The 15,701-nt window shown below is 49.3% G+C and overlaps 1 protein-coding gene across 1 annotated transcript in view; it reads left to right on the top strand.

The window, feature by feature from the left end:
* The first annotated feature begins 357 nt into the window (after positions 1-357).
* Positions 358-15,701, top strand: part of LOC136751617 (glutamate receptor ionotropic, NMDA 2B-like) — a 33,355-nt gene continuing 18,011 nt past the window's right edge. Inside the window, exons 1-4 of the mRNA XM_066707357.1 lie at positions 358-767; positions 10,607-10,750; positions 10,901-11,330; positions 11,388-11,421. Of these exons, the coding sequence (XP_066563454.1) occupies positions 540-767; positions 10,607-10,750; positions 10,901-11,330; positions 11,388-11,421 (836 nt within the window). The 5' untranslated portion in view covers positions 358-539. The remainder of the gene's footprint in view (positions 768-10,606; positions 10,751-10,900; positions 11,331-11,387; positions 11,422-15,701) is intronic.

The raw sequence follows: 15,701 nt of genomic DNA on the forward strand, positions 1-15,701 counted from the left end.
CCTCCTCCTCCTCCTCCCCTCTCCTCTTCCTCTTCCTCCTGCTCTTCCTGCTGCTCCCCTTCCCTTTCCCAGCGCGGGCGTCTGCGTCCTCGGCGTCCTCGGCGTCGTCTGCGTCCTCCGCATCCTCCGCCTTCTCCTCGGCGTCCGCGTCGGCCTCCATGCTGGGCGTGGCGGCGGTGGCAGCGGCGGCGGCTGCGCAGGCGGCACCCAGGAGAGGAGGGGGAGGAGGCGGAGGGGGAGGAGGCGGCGGCGGAGGCGGCGGCGGAGGCGGAGGGGCGGGGGGAGGCCCTCACCCACACCCACACCCCCAGCACCACCCGCCCATCCTGCTGCCCCAGCCCCCGCCTTCCACCGGCGAGCGCCACCCGCCCGGCGCCAACCAGCAGCCCCAGCAGAAACAGCACCAGTACCCGCCGTACCCCCAGTACCCCCACAGCCTGCCCAAGCTTTCCCAGGGCCTGAGCATCGCCGTCATCCTGGTGGGCAACTCCAGTGACGTCAGCCTGGACGAGGGCCGTGACAAGGAGGACTTCCAGTACATGGCGGTCAGCCCCAGCGTGGAGCTGGTCACCATGAACGAGACCGACCCCAAGAGCATCATCACGCGCATCTGCGACCTCATGACCCGCAACTGGCTGCAGGGCGTCGTCTTCGGGGACGACACCGACCAGGAGGCCATCGCCCAGATCTTGGACTTCATCTCGGCCCAGACGCACATCCCAATCCTGGGCATCCGCGGGGGCTCGTCCATGATCATGGCGGCCAAGGTAGGAGAGCGAGAGATAGAGGGCGAGGGAGAGGGAACGGCTGGCTGTAGCATGATTTTGTTTCCTGGAGGGGTTTGAGAGAGAGAGAGAGAGACGGGTTAGAAAGCAAGCTGAACTGGACAGGGAGGGAGGGAGGGAGAGGAGGAGAGAGGGGTAGAGGAGGAAATGGCTGTCTGTAGTTTTCTTTTTTCTGGAGGGGTCTGAGAGAAAGAGTGCGAGACGGGGAGCGAGAGAGACCGAGTGAGTCACGGAGACACAGGGAGACACAGGGAAAGAGGAGGGGGACGGGAGGGAGAGGGGAAGAGGAAGAAAGATAGAGAGAGCAGGACGGAGTGAACGGGAGAGAGAGAGGGGGGAAGAGTGTTTAATATTTGATGTCAGTTATCCAGGCTGGCACACTGGGCATAGGGAGTTTGTCATTCCAAATATCATCTGATCATTTAAATATGAGGGAGAAGGGCAGCAGGGGGGGAGGAGAGACAGGGATGGGAGGGAGACGGGGGGGTGGGAGAAGGAGAGAGAGGAAAGGAAAGAGGTAGAACGGGAGGAGGAGGGAGAGAGGGGGAGAGGAAGAAGGAGAGGAAACTGGGAGGTGAGAGAGAGAGGGAGCAAGAGGAAGGGAACAAGGGAGAGGGGGTGTAGTTGGGAAAGGGATTTGCTGTGAGCTGGACTGGCCCGGACTGCAGTGTGGTCTGTCGTGTAGCTGCCCGAGGGGTGGCGTTGTCACTGGGCGGTCACGCTCCAAACAAATATAGATACAACCAGTACCGTAAAACCAACCTCTGTAATGACTGTATCTATTTAAAATAAAAGCTCCCCCCCTCCTGGCATTCTCAGAGCCTGTTGGCCCGCAGCACACCTGCAGCCTGGCGAGGCAGTGCTGTGACAGAGCTGAGGGCAAGGCACCCGGGGGGAAGTGCCAGGAGGGCGAGAGAACAGCTGACAAGAGAGAGAGACACGTCACAGAGAGAGAGAGAGAGAGAGAGAGAGAGAGAGAGGGAGAGGGAGAGAGAGAGAGAGACTTGAACTTGACTGATGCCTGGCTTTGACCCTGTCGGCCCTGACATCCACCCTGATCTGTGGGCTGCCCCGGCACTGCCCCCTGGCCATGGACCTGCCTGGCGACCCCGTGGACAAACCCTCCTCAGTGTCCTGTGACCCTGCAGGCAGGGGAGAGGTGTGTGTGGCCCCCCGCCTGGGTCCCTGACCAACACGTCCTCGCGTCACAGCATGCGTGTGCATCTTCAGACAATAAAAGTGTGTCTTGAAAGACGCGGTCCGTCTGCAGTCGGAGCGCTGGGCCTGCAGGGACAGGGAGAGCGGGAGGAAGAGAGGCTGAACGTGCCTCGATGATAAGGAGAAAATGGAGAGAGACAGATGAATGGGAAGAAGGGGAGGCTGGGTGAGAGGGAAGGAAATGGGGAGGAAGAGAGAGATGGAGGGTAAGGAGAGAGACAGGGAGGGCAAGAGAGCGATGGAGGAGGTAGAGAGAGAAAGGGAAAGAGAGAGACACTGAGAGAGAGGGGCCATTTTCCCCTCAGCTACCCAGCTCACTGAAAGAGAGAGATGCTGCAGTTGCCATGGTAATCTTGCTTGTATCCTTACATATAAAAATACACACAGTATGTATTCATGTGGACTGGGGAGGAGGAGTGCATGTTACAGAGAGAGGGAGATGAGGGGGGCGAGAGTTGGGGAAAGACAGAGAAGAGAGAGTGAAGGGGTTAATACACTGACTGATTGACTGACACACTGACTGACACACTGACTGACTGACTGACTGACTGACTGACTGACTGACACTGACTGACACTGACTGACTGACACACTGACTAACTTAGCATGCAGTGTAGTGAACTGGACTTTCCTGTACTGTGTTGCACTGGGCTGTACTGGATTGTACTGAGTACAGACTACTCTGTACAGTTTCATACTGTAGTGTGCTGTTGTCCCTCTCATTCCCTCTCTCCCTCTTCCTCCTCCCTCTCTCTCTCTCTCTCTCTCTCTGTCCTGGTTTAAAGAGCAGTGAGTATCGTCAGTGTCCCCATTTTTAGAGACCTAGTGAGAGACAGAGCAATAGAAGGAGGGAGGAAGATGGAGAGAGACCTCAATTTCTGTGTACCATTTTCATATTCTCTTCCCTTCTTTTATCCCCTTCCACTCTTCCTCCCCCTCTTCCTCTCTTCCTCTCTCTCTCTGTGGTCAGGTAACCACCACACTACCATTCCCCCCCACCCCTCCCCGGGCCCCCCAGGGAGCAGCACATTACTCCCATTATCAGAGTTCACCTGCGCGGCTGTCAGCGCGACGCTCTGGCTGTACGGAGCCGCAGTGACTCAGCCTCGCTCTCACTCCTGCGCCGAGCCAGAGCCACGCACCTCGCCATGGCAACGCAGTTGCCAGGGCAACACAGCCTGTCTCCTTGAATTAGGAATTACTCTCTCTCCCTTTAATTCTCCCTCTCCCTCTCTCACCTATTTCTATCTCTTCTCTCTCTTAATCGCTCTCTCCATCTCTCAGTCTCTCTCCATCTCTGTCTCCTATCTCTATCTTTCTCTCTTTATTCTCTATCTCCTGTCACCTCTTCCTATCTGTTTCTCTCTCTTCCTCTTGCACTTTCCCCTTCACTCCCGCTCTCTCTCTCTCTGTCTGCACAATCTGACAGCACAGCTGATAGCAGTCAGAAAGGTACACATCACAGACAGAGGGAGGGAGGGGAGGAAAGAGGGGTAAGACGAGGGGAGAAGGGGAGAGAGAGAGAAAGGGAGGACAGAAGAGGGAGTGAGAGGGGGCAGAACGAGAGAAGAAAGGGGAGAAGGAAGAGTGTAGGGCAAAGGTAAATGAGAGAGAGAAAAAGGGAGAGAAAGACTGGGCAAGAGATATGAATGTATTATTAATCCTGTAGTATAGACTGTACACACTGTACACCTGGTCTATAGACTGTATACACTGCACACCTGGTCTATATAGACTGTATACACTGCACACCTGGTCTATATAGACTGTACACACTGCACACCTGGTCTATATAGACTGTATACACTGCACACCTGGTCTATATAGACTGTACACACTGCACACCTGGTCTATATAGACTGTACACACTGCACACCTGGTCTATATAGACTGTATACACTGCACACCTGGTCTATATAGACTGTACACACTGCACACCTGGTCTATATAGACTGTACACACTGCACACCTGGTCTATAGACTGTATACACTGCACACCTGGTCTATATAGACTGTATACACTGCACACCTGGTCTATATAGACTGTATACACTGGACACCTGGTCTATATAGACTGTATACACTGCACACCTGGTCTATATAGACTGTACACACTGCACACCTGGTCTATAGACTGTATACATTGCACACCTGGTCTATATAGACTGTATACACTGCACACCTGGTCTATATAGACTGTATACACTGCACACCTGGTCTATAGACTGTATACACTGCACACCTGGTCTATATAGACTGTATACACTGCACACCTGGTCTATATAGACTGTATACACTGCACACCTGGTCTATATAGACTGTATACACTGGACACCTGGTCTATATAGACTGTATACACTGCACACCTGGTCTATATAGACTGTACACACTGCACACCTGGTCTATATAGACTGTATACACTGCACACCTGGTCTATAGACTGTATACACTGCACACCTGGTCTATATAGACTGTATACACTGCACACCTGGTCTATATAGACTGTATACACTGCACACCTGGTCTATAGACTGTATACACTGCACACCTGGTCTATATAGACTGTATACACTGCACAGCTGGTCTATATAGACTGTATACACTGTACTACTGGTCTATATAGACTGCATTCACTGCACACCTGGTCTATATAGACTGTATACACTGGACACCTGGTCTATATAGACTGTATACACTGCACACCTGGTCTATATAGACTGTACACACTGCACACCTGGTCTATATAGACTGTATACACTGCACACCTGGTCTATAGACTGTATACACTGCACACCTGTTCTATATAGACTGTATACACTGCACACCTGGTCTATATAGACTGTATACACTGCACACCTGGTCTATAGACTGTATACACTGCACACCTGGTCTATATAGACTGTATACACTGCACAGCTGGTCTATATAGACTGTATACACTGCACACCTGTTCTATATAGACTGTATACACTGCACACCTGGTCTATATAGACTGTATACACTGCACAGCTGGTCTATATAGAGTTTATACACTGCACACCTGGTCTATATAGACTGTACACACTGCACAGCTGGTCTATATAGAGTGTATACACTGCACAGCTGGTCTATATAGACTGTACACACTGCACACCTGGGAGAGATCTGCAGATGGAGAGAGAAGAGTGACAGGCCTCAGAGTGACAGCGCAGGAGGTAGAGAGAGAGATAGAAGGACAGGAAGAAATGTGTAAGTGAGGAGAGGGCTTGAGAGACTGATGGGGGTGATTAACTCTTTCTCTCTTCCCCCATCCATCCTTCACCTGCCCTGACCTGTACTCACTCTCTCCTTCTCTCTCCCTCCATCCCCTGTTTCTGTTGAGACTGACAGCTCAGTGGCCTCCAGATCACTCCCCACCAATCTCTCTCTCAGTAGCACAGTGCAGTGCAGTGCAGTATATTACAGTAACACAGAACATTAGTACTGTACAGAACAGTATATTGCAGTAGTGCAGTACAGTAGCACAGTGCTGTACAGTGCAGTGCAGTGAGGCCCCAGGGAGACAGGGCCTCAGGGAGACAGACCCCCAGGGAGAGAGACACCAAAGAGACAGGCCCCAGGGAGACAGGCCCCAGGAAGACAGGGCCCCAGGGAGAGAGACACCAAGGAGACAGACCCCAGGGAGACAGGCCCCAGGGAGACAGGCCCCAGGGAGACAGGGCCCCAGGGAGACAGGCCCCAGGGAGACAGGGCCCCAGGGAGAGAGACACCAAGGGACAGGCCCCAGGGAGACAGGGCCCCAGGGGGACAGGGCCCCAGGGGGACAAGTCCCAGGGAGAGAGACACCAAGGAGACAGGGCCCAGGGAGACAGGGCCCCAGGGAGACAGGGCCCCAGGGGGACAAGTCCCAGGGAGAGAGACACCAAGGAGACAGACCCCAGTGCACAGCTCTCCACTCTGTACTGCACTGTGCTGTCATCTCCAGTCTCTCTGTGCCAGTCCTCTCTCTCAAATTCCAAATTCAAATTCAAAGGTGCTTTATTGGCCTGACGAATCACAGTACTGCCACAGCAGACACAAGTGTAATATCCAACAGACGAACAGAACATGACAAGATACATTGGAACGAATAACAAACACACAAACTCTCTCTCTGACTCTATTTCTATACCTTTCTCTTTCCTCAGAAGATTGTTTTCCAAGCAGGACTTTTGTCTGTGAGGGAGAGAGAGAGAGAGAGAAAGAGACAGAGGGAGAGAGAGAAAGAGAGGGAGGACAGCAGGGTAGTATCATGGTCTGTACTGACACCCAGTCACTGACACCCTGACACATCCCCCACTCTCCCTTTCTCTCTGTAGTGAAACACCAGAGCAAAGTGTGGACTGTAGTGTCGTTTAATATAGTATAGTATAGGATAGTGTAGTGTAGTATAGTGTGGTATAGTGTACTATAGTGTAGTACAGTGTAGGGCCCAGACTGCACTTCTCTATAGGGCTATAGGGTCTGGTCTACAATTTGGTGCTGAAAAGAAATTGAAATGTTCTTTTCTGTTTGTTCATGATTCTCTCTGTCCCCTGTGGACCCCAGCGTGTAAAAGTCGGTCAAATTAACCAAATATTTAATCAAAGTGAACCAGCCAGCAGAATTTTAATTAACCGGCTTCGTTAAAAGAGGAAATCACAGCAAGGTTAATGACTAATTACTGGATCATACTTGTAAGAGTAATTAATTGTGAACAGTGGCATTGTGTGTGTGTGTGAGTGTAAGTAGTGTGTGTATGTATGTGAGTGTGTGTGAGTGTGTGTGTGTGTGAGAGTGTGTTTGTGTGTGAGTGTAAGTAGTGTGTGTATGTATGTGAGTGTGTGTGAGTGTGTGTGTGTGAATGTCAGTAGTGTGTGTGTGAATGTGAATGTGTTACTGTGAGTGTGTGTGTGAGTGTGAGTTTGTGTGTGAGTGTAAGTAGTGTGTGTATGTATGTGAGTGTGTGTGTGTGAATGTCAGTAGTGTGTGTGTGAATGTGAATGTGTTAGTGTGAGTGTGTGTGAGAGAGAGTGGTGGTGTGCGTGTTTGTGTGTGTATGTGTGTGTGTATGTTTGTGTGTGTTTCTGTGTTTATAGTCACAGCTGCTCTTTCTTGCTCTCTCTCTCTCTCTCTCTCTCACTAGCTCTTCCCAAAGGGCAATATACCAGTTTGCCAGCTGATCCCCCCTCTCTCTCTCCATCTCTCATGCACTTCATTCTGTTTATTTATGTCTCTCTCTGTCACCGTCTACCTGCCTTATTTTACCTCTCACCCACCTCTGTCTCTTTCTCTCTCGCGCACTGACACACACGCTGCCTCTCTCTCCTCTGCCTCTCTCTTGCTCCCTCTGCTCCCTGCCGCTCACCCAGACTAATAGAACACTTGACCCCAGTGGAGTCCTTTTGCCTGCTCTACCTCCCTCCCCTCTCTCTCTCTCCCCCTCCTTCTCCCAATCCCTTTCTCCCTCTCTCTCTGTGTGTGACTAACACAGCTTGCAGCCCTAATGCCTCTGAGCTAAATGCTATTGTTTCAGACAAGAAACTCTTCATTTATTCTTATTTCATGTATATTACATTACTGTTAACCCAGTGTGGTCTGGAGCTGCAGGATGGTAAGAGAGGTGTGGGGAACAGAGAGAGGGAGAGGAGGGACAGAGATAGAGAGAGATGAAAGAGTAACAGATTGAGACTAGGTCACTCTCACTCCCTCCTTCCATCACTCTCTGCCTCTCTCTCTCTCTCTCACTCTCTGAGTCCTCAGTCAGTCACTAAGAGGGAGGCTGGTACCATGGCGACAGATGGCTGCAACCAAACTGAATGACTTCACTGACAAAGATGCACATCCCCAAAGACACTCACACTCACACACGCACTCACACACACACACACTCACTCATTCACGCACGCACTCACACACACACACACTCACGCATGCACTCACACACACACACGCACTCACACACACACACTCACTCATTCACGCATGCACTCACACACACACACACACACACATACACTCACACGCACTCTCACGCACACACACACACTCACGCACTCTCACGCACACACACTCACAGAGAGAGAGCAAGAAATAAGACTGCACTGGTCTATATAGACTGTACACACTGCACACCTGGTCTATAGACTGTATACACTGCACACCTGGTCTATACAGACTGTATACACTGCACACCTGGTCTATATACACTGCACACCTGGTCTATAGACTGTACACACTGCACACCTGGTCTAAAGACTGTACACACTGTATACCTAGTCTATATAGACTGTATACACTGCACACCTGGTCTATAGACTGTATACACTGCACACCTGGTCTATATAGACTGTATACACTGCACTGGTCTATATAGACTGTACACACTGCACACCTGTCTATATAGACTGTATACACTGCACACCTGGTCTATATAGACTGTATACACTGCACACCTGGTCTATATAGACTGTATACACTGCACACCTGGTCTATATAGAGAGTACACATTGCACACCTGGTCTATATAGACTGCATACACTGCACACCTGGTCTATATAGACTGTACACACTGCACACCTGTCTATATAGACTGTATACACTGCACACCTGGTCTATATAGACTGTACACACTGCACACCTGGTCTATAGACTGTACACACTGCACACCTGGTCTATATAGACTGTATACACTGCACATCTGATCTATAGACTGTATACAGAGAGACAGGCAGTCTGACAGTGTCTCAGTGTGTGTGTTGATCTCTCTCTGCCCCCTGCTCCCCGTCTTGCCATTCCAATGGTCCAGCCCTCTCAACTCATTAATCTGCTGATGAGCTAATGGATCGACCCATGTGCGTTCCAGAGGGGGAGGCCTCCTTTGATGTGCAGTGAGGCGTCCAGTCATTAACACAGCTGATCTCCTCCATCACCTACCTCTGACAGAGACAGAGAGAGAGGGAAAGGGAGGAAGGCAGCAAGAGGGAGGGATGGAAGGAGGGAGAGAAAGAGATGGAGAAAGTGGGAAGAGGGCTAGGAAGGGAGGGAGTTGAGGAAGGGAGGGAGAGAGAGGGAGAGGTAGAGAGGGAGAGAGATGAGGACAGTGGACACAGAGTGTGGGGAGGGAGATGGAGAGAGACTGGAGTGGGAGAAAGAGAAAGATGATTAACTGAACTTCAATTCAATTCCATTCCAGCTGCTTTATTGGCCATATACAATGTGTTGCCAAAGTGTTATAGAAGGAGATAAAAGGATCAATAAATACATGAATATTAATAATAATAATAATAATAATAATAATAATAATAATAATAATTTGTGGAGAGGAAGAATCAGGTCAGGTAGTGTTCTGGTCAGTGCAGGAGAAAGTGCGTCTCTGTGTCCACCTTTCCTGTCTCTCAGTGATGACAGCGCCGCTCCTCTCTGTGTCCACCTCTCCAGTCTTTCAGTGATGACAGCGCCGCTCCTCTGTGTCCACCTCTCCTGTCTCTCAGTGACCACACTGTCCTCTCTGTGTCCACCTTTCCTGTCTCTCAGTGACCACACTGTCCTCTCTGTGTCCACCTTTCCTGTCTCTCAGTGACCACAGCGCCGCTCCTCTGTGTCCACCTCTCCTGTCTCTCAGTGATGACAGCGCCGCTCCTCTGTGTCCACCTCTCCTGTCTCTCAGTGACCACACTGTCCTCTCTGTGTCCACCTTTCCTGTCTCTCAGTGACCACACTGTCCTCTCTGTGTCCACCTTTCCTGTCTCTCAGTGACCACAGTGCCGCTCCTCTCTGTCCTCTCCGTGTCCACCTCTCCTGTCTCTCAGTGACCACACTGTCCTCTCTGTGTCCACCTTTCCTGTCTCTCAGTGACCACAGTGCCGCTCCTCTCTGTCCTCTCCGTGTCCACCTCTCCTGTCTCTCAGTGACCACACTGTCCTCTCTGTGTCCACCTTTCCTGTCTCTCAGTGACCACAGTGCCGCTCCTCTCTGTCCTCTCTGTGTCCACCTCTCCTGTCAATAAGTAACCACAGCACCGCTCCTCTGTGTCCACCTCTCCTGTCTCAGTGACCACAGCGCCGCTCCTCTCTGTGTCCACCTCTCCTTTCTCACCACTCCTCTCTGGGAAGCCACGTCTGCTTGTGTTGGCCTGTTTCTCTGGCCAGGCTGTGGTCACTGAGCCGGTATTTGGTCAGGATCTGTCTCTGCTTTGTGTCTCTGACAGTGAAGAGACTCTGACAGGGTGGACTGTTTGTTTATAGCCGGATAGTGACCCAGTTCACTGTGGGATTTAGTTTCTGTGTCCCAATGTTCCAGACAGGAGTGTTTGGTTGGTTTATAATTGGGTCGACTCTGATTTGTGACTGGTGAGCAGCGCTGCTCTGAAGCTGGTTGGTGTTGTTGGGGGGTCAGTGCTATGAGTTTCAGGGCCAGTTGACAGAGGGGCTCTTCTCTGGGCTCAGCTCTTGGTTTTTGGGGGCCTTGTGTTGCAGTGACTCTGGGGGGCTCTCCTGCAGTTGCATCCAGAACTAGGTGCTCTCTTCTGGGTGGGTTTGTGAGGGTCAGCCCTGTAGGCAGTATTACTGACTCTCCCTCTCTCTCTCCCTCTCCTTCTCTCTCAGGATGATAACTCCATGTTCTTCCAGTTTGGCCCCTCTATAGAGCAGCAGGCCTCAGTAATGCTCAATATCATGGAAGAGTATGACTGGTACATCTTCTCCATCGTCACCACCTACTACCCTGGGTACCAGGACTTTGTCAACAAGGTACAGAGGGAGAGGGGCAGGGAGTGAATGGGTGGGAGGGAAGGAGAGGGGCAGGGAGTGGGAGGGAGAGAGGGCTATGAAGGAAGGGGGAGGTCTAGTACAGTACAGCAGTCAGGAGTCCAGCACAGCATTAACCTCATCCCCCCCCAGGTGCGCAGCACCATCGAGAACAGCTTTGTGGGCTGGGAGCTGGAGGAGGTGCTGCTGCTGGACATGTCGCTGGACGACGGCGACTCGCGCATCCAGAACCAGCTGAAGAAGCTGCAGAGCCCAGTCATCCTGCTGTACTGCACCAAGGAGGAGGCCACCGACATCTTCGCCACTGCCCACTCCGTCGGCCTGACCGGCTACGGCTACACGTGGATCGCCCCCTCACTGGTGGCCGGCGACGCAGACAACGTGCCGTCCCAGTTCCCCACCGGGCTCATCTCGGTGTCCTACGACGAGTGGGACTACGGCCTGCAGGCTCGCGTGCGGGACGGGGTGGCAGTCATCGCCACGGCCACGTCCACCATGCTGCTGGACCGCGGACCCCACACCCTGCTGAAGGCCGAGTGCCACGGTGCCCCCGACAAGAAGGGTGGAGGGGGAGGAGGAGGAGTCGGAGGAGGAGGGGGTGGAGGGCTGGCGGGCGGAGGGGCCGGCCAGGGGAACCCCAATGAGCTGCTGAGGTGAGACGCGGGAAGGAGAGGGGATACTGTTCTTGTGTTGTACATGTTGATGCTGAGTCAGTACACTACAGTGTTACTGTGTTACCATGGATGCAGTGTTACAGTGTTACAGTAATGGTGTTAATATCCTACAACAGTTGTTAGACTAACACAATTAACAGACACCCCCCCCGATCTTTCTCTTTCTCTGTTAATGTTTCTGTCTCCCCATTACTCTCTCCCTCTCTGTCTTCCTATCACTCCATCTTTCTCTTTCCTTTTGAGCCTACCTGTCCATCTCTTCCCCTGACTTCCTTTGCAACAATCTGTTTTCCCTTCCTTCTCTCTGTCCACTTCCTTCTTCCCCCCCTCCCTCTTGTCTGCCCCTCTCTCTCTGTCCCCCTCTCTCTCTCCCTCTCTGTCTTTCTCTGTCAAATTCAAATTCAGATTAGCTTTATTGGCATGACTGGACTGGTGTTGCTAAACTTTTCAACATGCATTACAGCTCAGGGACAACACAATACAGAGTAATACAGAAAAAACATAATAAGATATTAATAAGAATCTAAAAAACACAACATTGAATTAAACAATAGGACATCTACTCCAATTTGAATATCAGCGTCTCTCCACTTTCGTTAATGAATATAAACAAGAACAACAACAGAAAAGTTCAAAGTCACTATTCCCCCCCGGCTGTATTACACAGCTCTCCTAACAGAACCAATAGGACAACAGTCCAACAGGGTGCTGCAGGGTGTCCACACTGTCCCTCAAGCTGTGACAGGGTGCACACATATTTGGCTGCTAGAGGTGCAGTCCGCTCTTCCTCTCCCAGTATGATGGATTATAGCAATGTATTTAGCCCGTATTTCTCTGTATTTTGAGCAGGATAACAGGAAGTGAATCTCTGTTTGGACCTCTTGTAGCTCACACTGGCAGCACAGCCAGTCTTCTCCAGTAACCCAGGATTTTTTATATTGGCCCTTTTCAATTGCCAGGCTGTGGTCACTGAGTCTGTATTTTGTTAAAATGTGTCTTTCTCTTGAATTTTGAATTTTCTTTAGGTATTCCACTAATTTGATGTTTCTATTTAGGCCTGACAGCAATTAAGTTTATTCTGCCATTTTATTGAGTTTGTCCAAATTTCAGTGTATTGGTTCTTTAGATTAAATTCCAGATTTGGAAAGTTGTTTTTCTACTGTTTGTTTGTTTGTGTCTTGGATCTGAAGCTCACTGATATCAGTTGGGCTCGGTTCTGTGAGTCTCAGAGACAGCTGGCCCAGGGGGTCCTTGTCTGGGGAGAGCTGGTTGCTCAGTAGTGCCTTGTATTCATAGGAGTCCTGGTTGGCCTGGTTTAGGTGGAACCAGAACTTGGTTGCTCTCTTCTGAATTGGGATCAATGAGGGAATAGTACCAGCTCAGCCCTGCAGGTGTTATTAGGGCTATTTCTATGAACCCACAGATACCTGTGTCCCTGAGATCTGGCTTTCTTGTGGAAAACCATCTCTGGTCTTCTTGGCTGTCAGTACCCATTTCTGACAGTACTGCTCTAACACCCTTTTCCACTGGCATATCCAACCCGACCCACTACCAGGCTGGCACAGTGCGACACGTCACCCACTGGCAATTTTGTGGAGCCAACCCTGAAGCAGGTCCTGCTCCTTACCTGGCACTGTCCGAGAGTGCTGGGGGTGGGGGGAGTCAACTGAATTGTCATCACCTGAGCTATCAAACACAGTTGACACTTTTAAAAATAACAATTACAAATTAAGGAATCAAATAATATATTACTAACAACCCTTGGTTTAAATACAATAGTTAAGCTACTGTTATTTATACAATGGAAAATAATTTATCATAGGATTGACCTACAGTGTAAACTTTACACACCTGCGGCTGGTGATTTTTTTGACAGGTGAGGCACGTATCAGGAAAAAAATAATAAATAAAAAACGGACTACAGGTTAATTGCATTTAATATGTGTTTTGCAGTCGAGTATTTATACTAATTCCTTGGATAGAATTAAAAACACCTCCATTAAAAAAGAAAGAAAATAAAGTATGCCTACCTTACATGTAGTGAACGTCGATTCGCATTTCTTTTTTGAAGAAAGTGTGCAATACCACTGCTCAGGGAAACCTCAGGCCTCAGATCTGCGCTCCTGTGATGCGCTGTGCAAAGCGGCACTTCGTGACACACTTTTCCAGTCGCAGTCCCATCACTCGTTTGATGTTTTGGTTGACAAGCAAACATGACCAGCAGTATATTGTGTTAGTCACGGTGCTACCGATCAGCCATTTATGCCCCCCATCCCAGGACACATGAAACTGCCTGGTTCGTTTCCAGTCTTTATTAAAACGTCCAGCACAGGTTTTATTCTGCCCTCCTTCACAAAGACAGGTCTCTCTTCCTCAGACTTTAAACCCTGCGCTGTTTTAGATCACTCTCAATGTCGTTCTGTACAGAAATCATTTAAAATATAAATGAATATTTAATCAAACAATAATCTTAACCACAAAACTGACACCTTCAAGTTCAACTCAACTTCTGCTTGTACTGCACAGTGATGGGGTACGGAGGTGCTGTGGGACAAACTGAACGCGCCTCACCAAGCCGTGGCTATTGTGGCAGCCCCTCCATGCAGGCCTGCTGGCAGCGCCGCTGGCCACGGTGACCCCGTGCCTTGGTGAGGCCAGTGCCTCATGTCCGCTGTCTTCCGGTCTCTCCCGGCCTCAGGAAACATCAAGTTCCGCCAAAGATCCTCCCTTTAAACAAGGGCTGCGTCCCAAATGGCACACTTGTTCCCTTGCGGTGGTGGAAGTACTACGGTGGCATCTTAAGGGCTGTCCCGGTCCCTCAGGGAGCGAGTGAAGGCACCTAATCGCGCTGTTTATCCTTCAATGTCCCTTTGGCGGAGTGAACAGAAGAGCGCACTGATGCGGAAGAGTTTTAGCGCTGAAGTCCCAGAAGTATTTGCGTTAAAAGCGGAGACACGTCAACTGGGAAAATATAGCAGCGGCGGGTGTGTATAAATGTAATGTTAGCTAGACAGTTCTAGAAATTGTTAAATTATGTATCAAGGAAATTATAATACATAGATAATATAAAATTATTATATAATCATGATTTAAATATATGATTAGAAAGTTCAGCCGAAAAATGCTTCTGCACCTATCAATTAATTACTGAAGCAGGATCCTATAAACCTAGGAGGTGATATTAATGAACAATGAATTTCAAAATTATTATTATTATTATTATTATTATTAATAATAATAATAAATATTTTAATTAAATACAGAGACAGATGACTTGAAAAGACTGCGTAGGTACTTTTTCGGTCAAAGGCAAAGGCGCTGAATGCTGGGGCTGAAATGTGTCCCATTGAGCGCTTTTAGCTTCACCTGCACCCTCCTCACTCAATACACACTCTGTGACGTCAGCACTACGTCACGCGAAGTGTACACTTGTCGAAGGGTGTAGGAGCACGTGTGCGGTTTGGGACGCAGCCCTCAACCTGCCTCATTTCATATTCAAACCTTTCTTTTTTTTAAAACAAATGCATTTTTAACATGCACCTGGATTGTATTAGAGACACTTCTCCTTAACATATTCGAGTTATTATTTCAACCAGCAGTATTTTCACCTGGCCTGACGAGCGCTTTATGGCCGAAGTGATGTCTCTTGTAGCGGCTTCATGAATATGCATGAGCACAGCGAGCCTGAGGCAGATCCTCGATCAAGGAGGCGGGGTTTATCATCGAAGACAAGGACAGAGATGGGCGGCGATTAAAAAAGAATAGATAGCATGTGGATTGCTATAATAATAATTAATAATATATAGCTTGTGGATTATTATAGTTATGATCATTATTATTTAAGGAGTAGTAGATGTCGTAATTCGAACGCCACGAAGGTGTTCGGGATTTAATTGTGGAAACACAACAAATAATAATAATAATAATAATAATAATAATAATAATAATAATAATAATAATAATAAGCTCTTTTCCATTTTTACGTTCGATGATATTCTGTACATTGTACTTCCTATATAATACAAAAAATACCGAACACTTCCGAGACATTTAGTTTTACTGATTTTATCAATGTATTATAAATGGCATTTATTTAATAATAACAATAATCATTATAATAATAATAACCCACACGCTCTCTTATGTAGTGAGTTGATGCCGATCTGTCACCCGTCTATCGCAACCAAACCAGCCTCAGGCTTGATGTGCTCACGAATATTCATGAAGCCGCTACTAGCGACAGCGATAAAGCGCTCTTG

The sequence above is a fragment of the Amia ocellicauda genome, chromosome 6, assembly GCF_036373705.1.
Source record: "Amia ocellicauda isolate fAmiCal2 chromosome 6, fAmiCal2.hap1, whole genome shotgun sequence".
In the NCBI taxonomy this organism is placed as follows: domain Eukaryota; kingdom Metazoa; phylum Chordata; class Actinopteri; order Amiiformes; family Amiidae; genus Amia; species Amia ocellicauda.